Raw genomic sequence first — 19,397 nt, forward strand, 5'->3', positions numbered from 1 at the left:
ACCCTTGCTACAATGTTGAAAGTGCACTTACTCTTAAATTCTGACTCAATTCAATACACACACACGCATATATATATATATATATATATATATATATATATATATATATATATATATATATATATATATATATATATATATATATATATATATATATATATATATATATATATATATATATACATGTGTGTGTGTGTGTTGTATGTTTCTTCTAGTTCTAAAATTTTATAAAAACTTAAAATCAGTGTTTTAAATGAATTCGAATTTCACTCTTAGCTATTTTCTAATCATTTTAAAGAAAATAAAAATAAATCACAAAATAGTATTGATAAACACAGCACGGGAAAAAATATTGGAAAAAAAATATAATAAACCCGTATTGAGAACAGACAAATCCCCCCTCTCCCCCTTCTTTTTTTTAAACTAAAATGTACTTTCACAATCCGTTTTCTATTTTTTAAACGCTTGTTTTCGTTTTCTCTTTTGGTTTTTATCAGGCGTCCTTTTATTCGCAGTGTATTTTTTTCTTTGATTCTCCCTGGCCTTCTGCTATTCTTGTTGCTAAAGCTAACATTTTTTCCCTCTACATGTCACATAATAGTAAACATTTCCTTTATATTCGTTTCCATGCTTGTTTTTTCTAAGTTACACCTTTTAAATTGTTACAAAATACTGTCATTCCATTTTGATAAACATTATGCTACAAATCATTTTTATTACAATACTTTTAAATAAGCACAAGTTTGCTATCATAATTGTACATTATGTTAAATTCAAAGCGTCGGAATAAAAAATGTGCAGAAAATATTTCGAATCTTTATTCAACAAAATATTTTTCTTCTTCGTCTAAAAAAAAAAAAAAAAATCAAATTCCCTCCAATTTAAAATGCTGATTAAAAAGTATAAGAACATTCATTTTTTAACTATCGGCATCTTCAGCGTGCCAATTTGCAACAGAACAAGATTAATGATTTCCCCAAAGGCATGTCAAAAAATAACCAATCCAACAACGATTTTCTTCAACTTATACCAGTTATCTTCGCTCAGGGGAAAGTGCTATTTTTAAAGTGCTGATCTCAGTTAGTAAATGGAACATCAAAATCCGAAGCGAAAAGAAAATAATTGGCAGAGTAAAATAAAAGGGAAGAACAATTGTTTCTTTTTGCAAATGATTTATAATAAAGGTTAGTTTTTCACTTTAAAAAACCGCTTTTCTGTAAACTGGGTAATAAATATATATGACGTGTATCGTGAGGCTTAATTTCCTTCATTTTTGTAAACTCATTCAAAACGAATGAACCTATATAAAAGGAAAAAAAAAATATTGAGATTTAAAAAGAAAACGCAAAAAAAAAAAAAAAAAAATGTAATAATAATAATAACAATAATAATAAAAGAAGGAGAAAAAATCGTGTTTTCGTCCTTTAAGCATCATTATTGAACATTCATGTTGCCATAGTTTAAGCCATAAATTATATATTTTTCATATTATTGAGGGTATGTTCGAATAGATTAATCGGTTTCACCAGTTGGTTCATAGATGACGTCACGGTGAGATAGGATATTTTAGTCGACCTGTAGCTCTATTTGTCTGGTTAGTCAGCGATTAACCTGTTACTCCATTCGAACATACCCCGAGACTGTAGAATCTTTATACTGTCAAAAAATATTGTTTAAAAAAATATACTTAAATAAGAGAATAATAATATAAAAAAAACCTGATAAATGTATGCTCTACGTCAGAGCTTAAGGGGATAATTCAAGCTTAATACCTTTGTATAATGTCCATGTAATTTAAGTACCTGTTAGGTTAGTGAGGTATTAAGTACTCTTCAATGACCTTTTTAAGCGTAAAAATTTTCAACTTAATGAATTCAGTTAACTTATTGCGCAGCAAGTATGCGCTAAATTACTTTTTATAATTAAGTTAGAAAAATATAAGTTTTTTCTGTACTCTGTTATTCTTGGTTTGCTGACAGTTCTACAATCAATTCATTTTATTGGGACTACAGAATCTGAATACTAGCAAGAAAAAAGTTATTGTTTGAGAAATATGCTTCAAAAAAAAGTTTTTTTTTTTTTTAATTCATAAATTTATGTTCAACATCACAACTTAAGAGGTTAATTCAAGCTTAATACCTTCGTTTAATGTTCAGGTGATTTCAGTTCCCGTTAGGTTTGTGAAGCATTATATTTTCTTATTCAATTAAATTTTGAAGCGCACAAATTCCCAATTTAATGAATTCATTTTTTTTTTTTTTTTTTTTTGCGTATCAAGCATGAGTTAACTTACTTCTCATAATGGGATCGTTTCCAAAATTTCAAAAGTATTTTTTTCTGAAAGAGCATGCTTAAAAACATAGGATCTGACCATTTTTAAATAATTTGTTTAAGTTTAATATTTTTAAAAAATTACTTAAATCGGTGCGCTTTTATTTTTTAAGCTTCTCCCGATGACATCACAAATGATGAAATGATATTTCGTGTTGCCCATTCACACAGCAAAATATTTAATTCGCATCTTTACTCACGTGTATTGGCAACGATATGGTTGATAGCAAGCGTAGAGCGCAATTTTAATTCGCTTCTTGATTATCATAACGTGGAAACGCGATAGAAAGATGCGCCAAAGATCATCGTTTGTGACGTCATAAAGACCACACCTTGTTTGAAAAATCGGACATTTAAAAAAATTAATTAAAAAATAACTGTGGGGGAAAATGAAAGTATTTTCTGGGTCTATGTTTTTTTTTTTTTTTTGCTCATTCTATCCATTTCAATGACTAAAAGTAGTACTTTTGACTGAAGGAAACAACCCCATTGTGTTAGAAAATTAAAAATTTCTTCTATTCAGTCTTTTTCTTGTTTTGCTGGGAATCCTTTCAAGTTCTTCTTTAACTCTAAATTATCCATTAGGACAAAAATGAAAAATTAGATTTTATTTTTTTTAACCAGGATATAAAATCGATCCCGTCCTAGGAGAATGTAATTCATAACATTCAGAACAGTCAGCATTTTCATAACTTTTAACAAAGCATTTTTTTAATACGACTTTTGACAAGTTTCCAATAAAAATTAATCTAAAGAATCAAGCACTGAAACATTTTTCAAATTAATCTGCAACAAAACTTATTAACCTGCTATGTAAATATTCAGAATAATTTACAATCGGTGTTTTTTTTTTCTCGTTGATATTTTTTCTTTTTAAGTTAGTAAAAAACTTGCGCAGTTTTTTTCTGCGTTCAGTGTTGACAGTTTTTGGGCATTAGATGCAAAATAAGTAATTCGCAATCACTGTTCCGTGCAAAAACGACATTTTTTCCCTAGACATTCTTCCAACTTTAAACGCATTTCATGTATAAGATAAAACTTAGAGTTACACGCGTAATATTTTTATACATATGCTGTGTTCTTCAATCATAACTTTAACTGTATTACCAGGGGTGCCCAAGAGGGGGGGGGGAGGGGATTATGGCGCAAGTTGGCGCCATTAAAATTTTTGGTGGGGGGGATTTTTTAAATGTTTTTAATTTATTATTTATCTAAATTCATTTATTGATTTATTTTTAATTTAAATAATTTATTTTATTTTATTCTGTTTATATATTTTATTTCATTCATTTATTTAGTTTGCGTGTGTGTGTGTCATTGGCGTAGCACAGAACTTTTCAAATAAAATAATACTAATAATAATAAAAATAAATAACTAAAAATATTTTAATAACGTAAAATAAATAAATAAAAAAAATTTTTAAAGTAAATAAAAAAGAGAGCTAAAAATAAAAAAGGAAAAGAGTGTCGAGAAAAATTTTGGGGGGAATTTGCGCCATTGACCTTGAGGGAGGGTCCTATGTATTACAGTTTCAACAGTCGAAAAACAGAAGTAAGGTTAAAGTTCAACTGTTAAAACAAATAAAATGTGAAAGCTACTAGATGACAGGTGGAGTTGGCAATTAATACGCTAAAACAGGAAGACTCAGCTAGCGCCATAGTAAACTTTTGGGGGACAACTGATATCCTCAAAGGAATGATAATTGTAAGTCAATATGAAATGAAAATACAGTACACCTGTGTAAGTTGACCACTTGCGGTGCACTACTTTAATGGTCAACTTAAATAGGTGGTCAACTTACAGAGGTTGATTTATATGATAAGGGCTAATTCCGTGCCTGGAAAAAGCGGTCAACTTAGACAGGTGGTCAACTTACAAGGGTGGTCAACTTCACAGGTTTTACTGTACTTGGAAAAAGAAATTGCTAGTTCGAGAAAGTTCTCTTCTTTTTTTTTTTCAAGATAATCCACCAAATGTATAAAGCTAATTTTAAGGGAATAATTAGTGAAGCTCTACACCATGAAATGACGAAACAAGTGGCGCAAAGTGATGCTTGTCGGCTCAACGCCGAAAAAAGCGCGTCATCAGACAAGAAGCGGCTCAAAAACTATGCTTTTCGGTTCAGTTGCATATTCACTTAGTATTGACCTACTATTGCAAAGAAATCACGCAATATTCTTAACACTGTCGTAGACCAAAAAATGTAAGCTAAAGGTTAAATAAATTTTAGAAAACTGAAGTACTTAAGAAAACTGAAGTAAAGATTTGGAATTATTGAAACAAAAGAGCAGAACAACCCTTGCTACCCTGCATCACAAGTTCCTTTGTGACCCGCAATTATAGAAACCAGCACTCAAGGCAATGATAAAGACACATGATTTCTCAAACGCTTTTGCAATTAATAAATGCATATATATTTGTTTTAAAGATTGTACTACTAGTTGAGACAATTTATTCTCATGATACATTCCAAATTTTCAGTTCTTGTTGTTAAAACTCGGAAGTTAAGGGCTAAAATTCATCGTTTTTTAAACACATAAGTTGATCGACTATTCTCAACTTCATTAAACTCATCCTATACATATTTATTTTTCTGAATGCACTCAAAAAAAAAAAATGAATTGTTAAAAAACTGCTGAGAAAAAAAATAGAAGCATTCCAAAACTGAAACAAAAAGTTACACTTAGTTACTTTTTGTAAGTTCAGTTACTTCAAGTTAAGTTACATTTTGCAACTCTACCTCCTAGAAATTTAAAATAAAGTGAAGGGTCGAAAATGTTTCCAGAAGGTGTATAATGCTTACTAACTTACTTTTTATTAATAACAACACACTGTATTTCGATAGAATATATCTGTTATATCTTCCATGTAAAGAAAAGGAGTTAAGCCTGAAATTGAAATTTTCACAGTCTTAAAAGTAAATTTACTTCACGAAAAACTGATTAAGAAAAACAAATATTCAATTGGCATATAAAAATCTATTACATTTTGTCCAAATTGAATATTTAATAATTCGTGAATTTGGAATGAAAACTCAGCAATGAATTATCGGGAGCGAAATCAAAAGGATTTAAACTTAACAGAACATTATTATGACTATTACGCTAAGAACGGTGAAGAATAAAAAATTTAAAAAAATTAAAAAAAACTTTATAACTAAGCAGTGAGCACGGTCGCGAAAAAACATGACAAATCCTGAAAAGCGTAAAGGTGCAGCTTGCTTTACGGCGCTACCGTTAAGTGTGAATTAAATTGCAAGATTACGAGGATAGTACGTTTTGTTTTTACAATTTCCTCTTTCATTATTTATGAATTCAACAATACAGCATGAACTATTTTGTTTTTCAGTTTTACAATATAAATTTTGAAAGTATTAGACTCGTGATTTTAAAACTAACTTAAAGTTCTCAAAAGCAAATCTCATGTAAATTTTTAACTAAAATACCAATTAGTTCTTATCGCACATAAACGCGAAAAATCTTCTATCATTTAAACATATTTATTATAAAAATAAAGCATCCTATTCGATGCGACTCCAAGCGCAGGAGTATTCGTAAAAATATATTTCCTATTTTATTTACAGACTGTAAAACAAAAATTGTACATAACGCAAATAAAAAAAAAAGAAAAAATAAATAAATAAAATGAATTTAAAAAATAAAATGCTGTATGAAGATCATCCGAATAAAAAAACATGAATAGTTTCAGAACATAAACACATTAAAAGAAAGAAAAAAAGGCTTTAAAAAATGTTGGGGCATAGCATAAAATCGAATAATTCAGTGTTACCACACGCCAAAAAGAAATGTTGTTTGGGAGTTGAAATTACAGCAATTATTTTAAAATATTAAACTATTAAAATCTCTTAAGAAATGTAATTCTATTTCAACGATTAAAGGGTAATTTACTAAAATTACTGCTGTTTTAAAGCTGCAAAATTACTATCTTTTGACATACAGTATAACAGCATTAAGGAGACATTAATAAAATAACCATCAAAGAGTAATGCCCACAAAACTAAACAATTAAGATCCCCATTGAATAAACATAATTATAATCTTTTCTTTTAGTCAGGTTCCCAAATAAAACAAACATTAAATTAGTTTTTACGTTCATGTGTCCAAAGATTTTGTTTCCGGGTTCTTAAATTCAAAGAATCGGGGGGAGGAGGGAATGTCCGTCAACTGTATGGAGGGGTGAGGGAGAAAGAAAAGTGAAAATTTTTCTTTTTTCCCCAATAAGCAGTTATTACTTTGAAACATCAAAACTTTTTCAAACTTAATTTTAAAAAATGTTACGATGTATTTTTGAAAAACATATAAATATATAATAAATATACCACATTTTAATTTACTTCCAAAATTAATTCCTAATAAGTGAAAAAAAAAAATCGACTATTTTGGTAAGTCAAATAATAAACACTTCGGAAGCATTAAAATGATTACAAATTCCGAAATACCAAAATATAATATTCCGAATAACAGAGAATTCAAAAGGACTAAATTTAAACATGTACAATGTACATATTTACAAAAAAAAAAGTGATGTTTTCAATAAAACGCGATAAATTTGTCCAATAAATGTTACACAAATAAGAAAATGAGAAGTAAAACTTATATAAAGTTATGTGTAATAACTAACTGAAGTTAAATGTATAGACAAACATATAAACTTTTAAATGTCGTTTTCATATCTAATATTTTTTTAACAATATTAATGATGATTTATGAAATAACTCTCTAAAAAATCTTTGATTTTGAGAGAAAAATATTCAAAGTTTCAATATCTGCGCTGAAAAAGAAATTTCACTTACCTTTTGTAGAACCAGAAAAGGAAACTTATTCACCATTGACGCTAAATGGATCAAAATATATAAAATGCGAAAAACAATAAAAACACCAATAGATTTTTAAAGCTTGTTCTTTACTTCAAGCACATTTACCGCCTAGAAAAGCAAATTTACAGCGAACATATGAGCGCAATCCACCGAATAAGCGAACGAAAAAGTTATGAAACTAATCGATATGTTATCCTCGAAAATGATAAACAATGAACGAATACAAGCGCACGCCGAAAGAAGTTGTTCACGTTTTGAAAGGCAAGCGCCTTAAAAGTTTGTCATTTTCCCTCCGCAAAATATCATTTTCTTGAGACAACTTTTCAATCTCTTCCCTGAAGACTCGAATTTTTTCAAGTTCTGCCTCAACATTTAGACCATTTGGCCTGAGTTCACAATGATTTGGTTTGTTCATTCTTGCTTCCTGAAGCGATTTTTCCAAAGTTTCAACTTTATCTTCCATGTTCACCAACTCTTGAACCAACTCGATTTTTGACATATTGTTCAGATGTTCCGCATGAATGTCCTCGTATGTCTGTACAAATTGCTGTTGCAAAAACTCTTCTTCATCTTCAGGGGAACTATAGTAGTCATCAGATGAATCAAGACTGTTGCTGTTCTCTCTATGTCTGTGGCCATTCGAAATATGTTCATAGTCGGGCTCTTGAACATCATGGTCCTCCATCAAGAACTGGGTAGTGTTATAAGGGGCAAGAGTCAATCCATAAGAAGTCATCTCCTCCCGAATTCTGTAAGCCCTTTTGGAATCCCTCTCTTCTAATTCTCTTCTTTCATCCCAAGTAAGTTTGCTGTAGGGTTTCCACTTCCTTTTCCTTCGATTTTTGTTTTTTCGTTTCCGAACTTCAGAAGAATTGTCAGATTGACGAACTTCGTCTGAATTAAGTTTGGAAACATTATTCGAATTTCCCGCTTTTTTATTTTTTTCGCGCACAGAAATTTTGCGAGGAGTTTGAGGTTGACAAACAGAGCCCGCACTGTCAATTTTCGCTGAGCCGTTCGCTACAGCGCATTTCACAAGTTTCTCTGGGGGGAGAATTACGTCCACCCGACTCATCGCGGCAGCTAGGTCGAAACGCGACCACCGTAAAAATCCAGCTTACGATGTGCGTTTGAATATTTCGCACTCGAACCGCCTAGAACGACTACTGGAGAAAGGGGGAACTGGTCACTATGTATATCAACGAACACTTTCGGGGAAGAGTGCGCTACGAAATATAGTGCAGCATTTCATTAATTCATTTTACGGAAATCCTTCAATATTTCATCATAGAGGTTAAACTAGTCTTCTATAACGTACATATTGAACGAAAATCTTTGACATATATCACTCTTCAATTTTTTTAAAGAATATTTTTAACTGCGGAGTAATACACTTTTTTAGAAACCCGTACTTCTGAAAAAAATCATCAAGTTCGGAAGCATCTACACATGCTGCCATCTGCAGGGATTTTGATACACTGTGTACCACGTATGACAGTGTTTTTAAATGTAAACATCGAAAGATATAACAATTTAACGAGGGATTCCAAGGTATTTTTTAGCAGTCAGGAAACTTTTTCTAAACACAAAATGTTACACTGAAATGTTAAAGTAATCAATCTTCATGCTATCTTTGTGTTCAATTTAATTATACTGTTGAAGCATGTTTATTACTAAACTCATCATTATTTTTTGGAAAAAAAAAAAAAAAAAAAATCGAAAGAAAACAAAACCAAAGCAAAGTAAAGGTAAAAAAAGAACTATGAGTATAATCCGTATAAAGGAACCATGTGCGCCGGCCGAAGTGTATAAAGGGTTGCGCTTGCGGCCCCTGGTTTTAAAAATTAAATTTTATTCATTAATAGGAATAAATTATACTTTTATTTATTTTAATTATTATTTAATATTTTTAAATAATTATTAATATTGAACAAAAAAAGTTTAACGCATTTGAAACGAAGGACAAACTACAAAATACTTGAAAAACTGCGAGATAAATCCTAAAATAAATCAATCTCATATTTATGTCCTTGAATGCTGGCAGGGGGTGCACGGGGTGTGCTTTAACCCCTCTCTTCAGGCTTAATTTTTTAAAAGTATTTTTTATATAATTTTTTACATTTTTAAATATTTATTATTGTTATTATTATTATTATTATTATTGTTATTATTATTATTATTTTTATTGTTATTATTAAAAAATTTTTAGCATTAAATAAATATAATTAAATTTCTTTTAAACAAAGGACAATCAAAAGGTTACTTCACAAAAGATATTAATCTCATGTTTCTGCCCATGAGTGCCGCCCGGGAGTGAAGGGCTACACTTTCATCTCGTAGCTTTTAAAAATAAAATTTAATTAATTAAAATAGGACAAACTGCAATGTACTTAAAAACTATAAAATACATCAGGAAAAATATTAATCTCATATTTATTACGCCCATAGGAAGAGCAATAGTTCTATCATCTCAAGTGACAACCCCCCCCCCCTAAAAAAATGGAGCTATAGAAAATTTGCAATGGAAAAACAGTGGTTTTGTTTTAGCATGACATGGTTTCCTTTTCATTTTCATAAGCGTAAAAACATCTTTTTTTCTTTTAGCTTAAGCGTTTTTAGTCCTGACATCGTATACCCCTTAAATGCTTTTCAATGCAGGAGCGGATACACTATGAGTGTCATGGAGGTCATTACCCCCCCCCCCCCCTCCACTAAACAGTCGACACTCTTGTTCATGCACATCGTGTTCAAACAGTTTAAGAACAAAATGTAAATAACTGCAGCAATCTTTTTAATTAGATAAAAATTTAAAGTGAACATTTGAAAAGCTACTTTCACTTTTTACGAAATTAATTAGTAATTTTTTCTTCCCCATTAATCCTGGCGGATTTGGTGTTTGTATTGACTCCCAAGCAGTTTCAGAAAGTTTTCCCACTCAAAACTGTTTTTTCGTTTATAAGGGAAGACAGGGAGGAGGGGTCATTCTTCAACCTACCCCCCCCCCCCCCAAATGGTAGTCTGTATCTGCCTCTTCCTCAATAGGAGGCGGCATGAATTACTTAGCCTAGGAGCAGGTCAATAAAAGACAGAACTATACTTAGTAAATCATTGTTTTGATCTTTATTTTAGACAAAACTGCTAATGTCACTCGTCCATGTGTTCCAGTTCAATCCCATTAGAATTGCTTACTTATCCAGCTTTGTACTATAAAAATGCCTGTGTAAAGAGCCGCTTGCGGCTCGTTTTCCCTTTTTGCCGACTTTGCGAATTTACGTCATTTTGCCGTCTAGCAGAATTTATGACTTAAAACGAACTGATGTGTGCATCACATGACTTGCTTTTACTCCAATTCAATGTCATTTCCCCATTACTGGCAATTTTAATGTGATTCAATAGTCTACTCTCTAAATATCACCAACAGTGACCAAATTGAAACAGATTTAAAAAGAAAAATGCCAAATTTTTTGCCAACTTGGCGACAAAACGAACAAAAGACCAAAAGACTGCCGTTATATCGCCAAGTGACCGCCAAATTATAACATTACTTGAGTTTACATCGAAATTAACAATGATTTCCCCGCAAAATGGAGCAAAAGACCCTTTTAGAAGCACCCGAATGCAACCAAAAGGGGAGGTGCACAACTAGACCATCGGTGCCCACTAGGAGTCTACGTACCAAATTTCAACTTTCTAGGTCATTCCGTTCTTGAGCTATGCGACATACATCCGCACATACGCACATCGGCACATACGCACATACATACATACGTACATACAGACGTCACGAGAAAATTCGTTGTAATTAACTCGGGAATCGTCATTATGGATATTTCGCGTGTCTATAGGTTCTTAGACACTTATCCACGTGTGGTCGAGTGGAAAAAAAACTCAATATTCATTCGGGGGTGAGTAAAATGGAAATTAGGGTCGATTTTTGAGTGAAATTTTTTTCGCGAATACAATACTTCCTTTTTTGTATAAGGAAATAAAAATTGTACTATAAATTATTTCAAATCATTAGCAAATTTGCCGCTCAGCGATTATGTCCAGCTAAGATTTTTTTTCCTCTTGCCAAATTAAAATTTTTTAACTAAAGAATTTTCGTATGATTTATTTATCTTTTACTAGTTTCATATTTGAAAGAAAAACATTTCCTGCATTTCTAAAATTTCTTTGAATAAGTCTATTTTTCTTACCAGCAGCAATACATTAAATTCGCAGCCCTAATGAAAAGGTGCCTGCCAATACAAAGCCCCGGTTTGCAACTCCCTCCAGACAAGACCACCCATCGGTCATATGGATAGCGAATGATTCAAACGTGTCGGAACTTGTTGACAAAAAAGTAGGAATGCGTCGTTCATGTACGAACGAGTTCGAATGACTGACTCCTCAAAATGGACGGTGGAATAACGGTCATTTTGTCCCGCAAGTGACGCCTCCCCATACATGTCATTAAAAATAATATCTTAAAACGTTAATGAACATTTTATTTCTGCTTTACAAATTTCAAACTTATGTGTGATATCTTAAGCAAAAAATTTCGTCATTAACCTTCAAAATTATTACTTTTTAATTTTAATGAAATATATAAACCGTTACGTGTGTGACAAGCGGTTGACTTTTTCGTGGAATGCCCCAATATGATCTCCTAAAAAATAAATTGCCGTTCTTTTGTATGATGATATTTATTTAAAAGTTCACCCCCCCCCCTCATTTCTCTTTCTCTCTCATTTTATTTCTTGATACATTATACACATTCGAAATCTTTTTTTGTTTTGTTTTCACTTGTGATCATAATACTACATTTGGACATACGAAATTTCAATTTAGACTGCACTCTTCCACGTAAGTTCATGTTTTGTTCAAAATTTATATTACTATTTACTAGCATAGAAAATGTTTCAGAAGACGGTTTTTTTTTTTTTTTTTGCTATTTTTCTTATTTCTCGACAGTTTTATTTATTTAATTTGCTTATTTAAATTTGTGTACCAAGCTGAAATCAAACTGCGGCTTTTCGAATGGAAAACAGATATCTTAGCACTCTAGAAATATCTTACAAAATGAACTATAATTGTTTTATGTATCTAAATCTAAATAAAATATTTTTGAATTGAATTTTCTTATATTGGCTGATTTTAGTTGATTTTCCTTGAAAGAATAATATTAATCATGGAAGGAAACTTTTTCAATGTACGTGAGTAACACTCGTAGAGAGATCTCCCGCAAACGTTTTAATTGAGCGATGAAGTTCAAATGCAAGATTAAAATAAACGGGTAAAAAATGAACGATCCTGTAATGAGCTGATCATTAAAATGAACGACATTGCCCATCTCTACTAAAAAGATGACTAAAACTACTATTTTGAGGTGATGCAAAAGTTGCTATGGCGACAATTTTAGCCAAAATATGGACCAAAATATATATATTGCAGTCAATTGCAATAAAACGGCGACAAAAAAAAAAAAAAAAAGTGACTAATATTAAAACAAAACTCCCCCCCCCCCCACGGTAAAAAAATTGTAAAAAAAAAATTTAAAATTCGCTTTCATCCTCTGCTTTCTGAATAAATAACGGGAGCGCTTTAGGGCCATTCCGCGGTCAGTTTGTCCCATACGTGACGCCTCATATAATATGTCAGTAAAAGTAATACTTTAAAATATTAATGAACAATTTTTTTTTTCTGCTTAACAAACTACAAATTTATGTGTGATATCTGAAGCAAAGAATTTTGTCATTACCTTTTAAAATTATTACTTTTAAATGAAATATATGAACCGTCACGTGCGGGACAAGCGGTTGACTTTTTCGTGGATTAGCCCTTTACAGTCTTTCTTTTTTTTTTTTTTTTTTTTTGAAAGTAAGCGTTTTAAAAGCTAGAAAAATCAAATGTATTAAAGATTTTCACAATCGTAAATGAGTGATGTTTATACTTTTGCTTGATAAATTTCGTTTTTGCAATCACTATTTTTGTAAAGCGTTCGTTTTTTGCGAACGACATTTTTGCAAAAAGTTCATTTCCGCCACTACACTGTGTGTTAACTGCTGTTTGCTTTCTTAATGAATGTCAGCAAAATTTTGCTCTTTAATTTCTAATAGCCTAATTTCATTCTTTTTTTTTCTTTTGTTTGACAGCCAGAGCAATCTTTCAAGCGATTGGAAATACCGTGAACGCGGCGCGGCGGTTGTTTTATGCAGTCAGTCTTTCACTGTTGTCTCTAACAGGCAGGTATTGTGAAATTATTCCAGAATCTTCTGTTAGAGCTTGTTGAAAACTCGTTGTAACTAACTCGGGAATCGTCAAAATGGATACTTCGCGTGTCTATACGTTCTTATCCACGTGTGGTCGAGTCGAGAAAAAAACTTAACATTCATCTTAACTATAACTTGTCATCTTAACTATAAGATAAGTGACCAGAAGACCCACAAATTTTATTCCTAATATTCTTCAGCGCTGCTGTTCATCTAGGGAGGAAGAGGTCATGGCGCAGACTGCGCCATGGAAAAATTTATGGCTACTGTTTTGAGGGTTAATTTTCTCTTTTTTGGGAGGAGCTCTCGCTCTTTGGAGGGGGGGGGGGTCATCATGGTATTTGGGGAGGGGGGGGGGGGGTACCTTGCTATTAGAGGGGATTGGCTTTCATGTTCTCAAGTGCCTTTAACACTATGTTGTTTTATGCAAGTTCAGTGCGGATTTCTTTCTTCCTTTCTTTCTTTCTTTATTTATTTTTACACTTTAAAGGTACTGAATTTGTATTTCTTGTTATGTTGTATCTGACGATTTTTCGTTTCTGTAGATTTAGTGCGAACTCTAAAATGGAATTCCCGAATATTAAACTATTTTCAAAAGTGCCTTATTAGTCCCCAAAAGTTGCTCCGATATTCAAGACGGGGAAGGGGGAGGGGCACACTTTTTGAATTTTCATTTTCGTTCGTTTAACGTTGTATTGGGTACTTGAACTAGTTTGCTTGAGAAATCATTATATGGTAAAATCTAATGTGACGGTTCTTCCTAATGGTACCTATACGTCTTTTTATGTATGCATCCGAAATCTATGGCGAGAGTTGATGCTCAGCGGAGTGATCAGAAGCAGTGATTTGAGCTGCAATTGTATAGATTTTAGGTGTTTGCATGGTTTATAGTTTCAAAATTTCTTTACAGTGCTACAGTAATCAAGTTGAGCAGTTCTTATACGTTAAAAATTATAACTTTATAAGGTAATACATTTTTTGCGTAACGAAAATTTCATGCTTCTTGAGAATTTGTCCGATTTTTAGCACACATGATGAATGTAAGTTCGAAGAAAATCTAGTCGGTGAAGCATGCGATATGTGGTAGGTAAAGATACACAATGTGGGACACCCCATAATTGGAGATATTTATCTTTTCAATTGGTTCTAACTTTATATATATATATATATATATATATATATATATATATATATATATATATATATATATATATATATATATATATATATATATATATATATATATATATATATATATATATATCTTCTGTACGTGTGTGTGTCACCGAACTCCTCCTAAACAGCTGGTTCGATTTTGACGAAATTTTTTGTTATAAAATATAAAAAATAGTTAACATAAATTAATTTGTTTTTGTTGGATGACTCTGATAAAAAATATCTTTGCACTTTCATGTCGAAAATAAATTATATTAAAATTAATAAAATGAGCATATATTTAATGTGCTTACAAAATACACATTTTTATAGTTAAATAAAAATTGAAATATATTTAATGTTTATATCAAATATGTTTTAATCTAAGTATATATTTGTTATTACTTGACTTATTTAATGCCAATATAATAAAAAATACATTTATAACACAATAAAATCAAGGTAATTTCAATATTGCAATACATCGAATGCCAGGTTATGCCATCCAGAGTTTGTAGTTTCGTCCCTGCCATGGACTCCTCAGTCCGGAATAGACAATAACCGAGCTGGAAGCAGATGTCACCTCATTAAAGCTGAGAGTACCAACAAACTGGTAGCTAAAGTAAATTTGGCACGCCAACGAGTGTCCGCAGCAATGGTATGGTTCAACTCGCGATTGGCAAAGCTGGGATATTAAGGCCGGCATCTTACCCGTACTGCTTAATAATTCCAGTATTGTTTATGCAGTAGGAAGTCCCCAATTCGGACCTACAGAAGTCTCAAATACCACTAAATAAAGTTCCCTTTAAATAAATTTACGATTGCTGCAAAAGTGAGTTCTGTGCCCGAATGCAAATAAATGGTTGCTAAAAAGCAAATACTTGCTGTCTAGTGATATTTTTTGGTGTCCCATAACAGGAACCACCCTGTATAAATACACCTTTTCGCGATTTTTGGATAAAATAAATTCACAGGTAAAATTTTTGGGTCAAGCTTTTCTACTCAAATGATTTTAATCCCAGATTACTAAATATCGTGTTGCGCTCAATATTATTATTTTATTCCTAATAATGTTAGTTGCAGGGGAAAAAGCGAAAGTTGCCCTATATTCAGTGCTTTTACCCTATTAACTTTATTGATTTGCATTAAACTTTGGCAGTTCGTTGCTTTCAGAAACTTGATTTTGCGTAGTGATTTTCATGGCAGTCTACCATATAAAGTCGGGTAGTCTGACCGAATCAGTAGTAGGCAGACTACTGGTAGCAATATGCTAGGCTCTGTGATTTTTATTGAATTGATTATTACGGGATGACAATAGTTAAGAAAACTTACATTATATAGGCTACGAATTACGCATTGAAAGAAAAACTGCTGTGGAATTGTTTTTCTAAAAGAAGAGTCAACAATGACGCGAAGAGTGGGGAGACGAAAACGGAACTTGAAAATCTAATTGCAATGTATTTAATCGTTTAAATTGTGGGGGAAATGAGCTCCTTCAAAAAATGAACATCGCAGTGCGCACCGAAATTGGAACAAGGCGAAATTGGAACTCGAAAAGGCAACAGGGCGCTACGCACGTTCAACCAAAAAATACCAGAGAAGGCTCTTTAGTAGCGCTTCCTGTTTCTGGTTAGCACTGGGCTAGTAGCATCGGATCAACTATACCGACTTGCAACTGACGCCGAAACAGAAAGGTTACACTACCTAAATGTTTTGTCTGAACGAGTTGATCGCAGAAATGAGTTTGCAGAGCTAAAATACAACACATTCTTATTAAAAGAAAAATGAAAAATAATAATAATAATATCCCCCCTCCTCTCATCCCTTTTCAGACACAAACTTTTGATTGTAAGGCCATACTAATTTCTTAAACGGTACTTTTTTTCTTATTTTCATAAAGTCAGACAGTTTGAAAATCCGAACTACCTAAGATAACAATTAGTTCAGATTTCGATGTTCCACTGTAGTATCGATCAAGATCTATCATATTATGAAAAAAAATCATGGGTCTGCTAGTTTTAATGCTGAACGCCTCAATTCATATGAGACAAAACTTTATAAACTTGCTTATTTTCGAAAAAAAAAAATACGAGCTGTTCGTTCACTGGGGTGTGTTCATTCCCTACCCTATAACAAAGGTGCGATTGATTGCTCATAACCCAACCCAAATTGGGTTGCGGTTTGAAACCCCTCAAGATTCATGAGGCGACTCTGATCATTTTCGTTTTAGTGCAAGGAGAAACCAGTTCTCTTTTTTTTTTTTCTTTTTTGCGTTCCCCCTTACTGCTAGGGAAACAACTGATGCGTCGAGTGTCGGAACGAAAAAAAATAAACATCAAGAAAGAGAGGGGAAATGTATCTCTTGCTAACCTCGTGGCTTACAAGAGGGCTAAGGTTTTGTAATGTATTGAAGTTTACGGGAGCAATTTAAACCAAATAATTTATAATTAATCAAAAACGGCGGTAGGTTATTAGAGTCATGTTTTTCATGCTAACCTATTTGATGTTTTGACGTCAAAAACGGAACGGATGTAAGAATTAAATAAATACATTAGTGCTGAAAAGTAAAATGATATGAGAAACGTATAAAAACACAAAATATCAGGAAAACTGCAGACACGTGTTTCGTTGTTACAAGGAACCTCTTTTAGTTTAATATTCTATTAATAAAACGGATATAGTAATTTTAGGCAGCGTTTATCCATGCCCCGTGGGCCACCGAGAGTCAATGTGGTCAGTTTGGTCGCCGGGTCCCCACTCCCTCATAAAAGTTTTAAAAATTATGCTACTTCAATTTCAAGTAGAGAGTAGTAGGAAAAAGCCGTCGGGGGGGGGGGGGGGCTTATTCCTACTACTGTCGAGTCTTCCGAAGGGTTGATCCCCAGGTTTCCGACTAGGCTGACATGGCCTCTCGTCGGCCTTTTCTGCTACTTTATATTCGCCTACCTATGTATATGTTTAGTCTTGCCCATTTTTCAACTTGCCTCCATAATACATAGTTGTATACGTCAGAAATAAGGCTTTGTTTTTCCAAAACAAATAATTATTATTTTTTTAAGTTGAGTGTCTATGTATAACATTACTACGTATTAGTTTTTTGGAGCGAGTACTTTTCAGCTCTGGTTGACAAACTAAAACTATTGCTTCTAACAAAACCATTTCAATTTTTGAAAGTTGCGAAAATTGTCTGGCGTTGTTTGACAGCTAAAGCTTTTAAGGTAAATTCACAGTTAACTTTTGCTACTCGCTTGATTTGATTTTGCTACTGGACAAATTATTTTTTTTCCCTACATTTCAAATTTTAATGATTCGCGCCGGAAAGGATTAAAAGTATCATTCGTTCCCTTTTGGTTTTTAATTACTTTTAAGTGCAGTCAAAACGAACACTACTCATTACCAATTTTTGGATACTCAACCTTCGCTTTAGAGGTATTAACAGCGGAATAACGTTTTTTTTTTTAATACATTTTCTATTTGCTTTCATCATTCAAGTTTGACTTAAAATGCTTAGATTTGCAAACTAATGTAATCGGAAAGGAATGATGCTCTTTTTTTTTTTTTTTTTTTTCAAAATAAATTTCGAAACTCAAGTGCCAAAATAGAGTATTACTAATAGTTCTTGGTGAGAATATTTTAAAGCTCTTTTTGACGAAATAAAGTTATTGTTTCCAACAAAAAAGACATAAATTCGATGGTTTTTACCATTTCAATTTTCGAAAGTGGTGCAAATTTTTTCTTCAGAGCTATATGCGATACCGTTGGACCACAAGTCAGATCAAGATGAATGCCATACATAAATATTGAGTCTATACACTTTCAAAGTTGTTCTGTTTTTCATCAATACTATTAATTTTGATATTTGCACTTCATCCGCAAATTTGTTTTGCACCTTTCTAACTCAAAATTCTTAGAAAACTTAAATAATAGCTAGAATATTAGGTATTTCAGTGTTTTTTCTTACGTTTCCTTAAATAAAACTGTAAAAGTGGCTCTAAACGTAAAGTTCTTCTAGAACAAGTAAAATTTTCAAAACAGTGAAAATGGGTCAGTATCATTCAATAAATAAATATATACGCTAACTAAGTCAAAGGTTATCTAAAAGTTAGTTTTATTAATTTTCATTATTATTTAATCTTTTTGAAATTCTTTTGAATCCTCAGACCTCAGAACTAATAAAAACTGAATTATTTTTAAAACCCCGACTCGAATGATTCATAACTAAGATCACTCTTGATCAAGTAACCTTTCAAAAAATATGTAAACAAATAAAATGAACTAAATCAAGTTCGGTTCACCCGTTTAGAAGCTACGATGCCGCAAACAAACAAACACGCACATTAAACTTAAAACTCTTTTTAACGCCGGAAGTTAAAACGTTCTGTACTGTAATCTGACATTTTCGTGTGTAAAACTTTTTATAACTTCTAAACTAATTATCAAACCAACATTTTTATTGAAGTTGAGTGAAAAATACGCATGAAACGAAGTCCAACTTATCTAGATAGCTTAGTCAAAAATATCCTTTTTTAACCCCTTATTCCCCTTAAAGAAGGGAACGTTACAGCCAAACGATACGAGTTAGGAAGATTTGACAGGCCCTGTCAAAAGAAAAAACAAAATATCTTGGCATTAGTTCTTCCAAAGTAACACTTTTTTCTTTTCTTTTCTCCCCCCCCCCTTTTTTTACTTGATGTCCAAACAAAAAAGAAAAAAAAAAGAAAAAAAAATCGGAACTTCAAAAGTTAACTTACGATTAAAATTATTACAGTAAATTATTAATAAATGCTACATTTGCTTGTATAAAACAAAAATGCATAAAGTT

At 32.0% G+C, this 19,397-nt stretch overlaps 1 protein-coding gene across 1 annotated transcript; it reads right to left on the minus strand.

The window, feature by feature from the left end:
- Positions 1–7,242: 7,242 nt before the first annotated feature.
- LOC129231576 (protein HEXIM1-like) lies at positions 7,243–8,323 on the minus strand. Its single transcript, XM_054865934.1, has one exon. The coding sequence runs from the start codon at positions 8,242–8,244 to the stop codon at positions 7,417–7,419; it is 828 nt and encodes a 275-aa protein (XP_054721909.1). The 5' UTR covers positions 8,245–8,323; the 3' UTR covers positions 7,243–7,416.
- Between the last annotated feature and the right edge of the window lie 11,074 nt (positions 8,324–19,397).

This window comes from Uloborus diversus, chromosome 10, assembly GCF_026930045.1.
Source record: "Uloborus diversus isolate 005 chromosome 10, Udiv.v.3.1, whole genome shotgun sequence".
In the NCBI taxonomy this organism is placed as follows: Eukaryota; Metazoa; Arthropoda; class Arachnida; order Araneae; family Uloboridae; genus Uloborus; species Uloborus diversus.

What these genes read in the sequence shown, in the direction of transcription:
- LOC129231576 (XM_054865934.1), bottom strand. Translation starts at nt 8,244, where the DNA reads ATGAGTCGGGTGGACGTAATTCTCCCCCCAGAGAAACTTGTGAAATGC.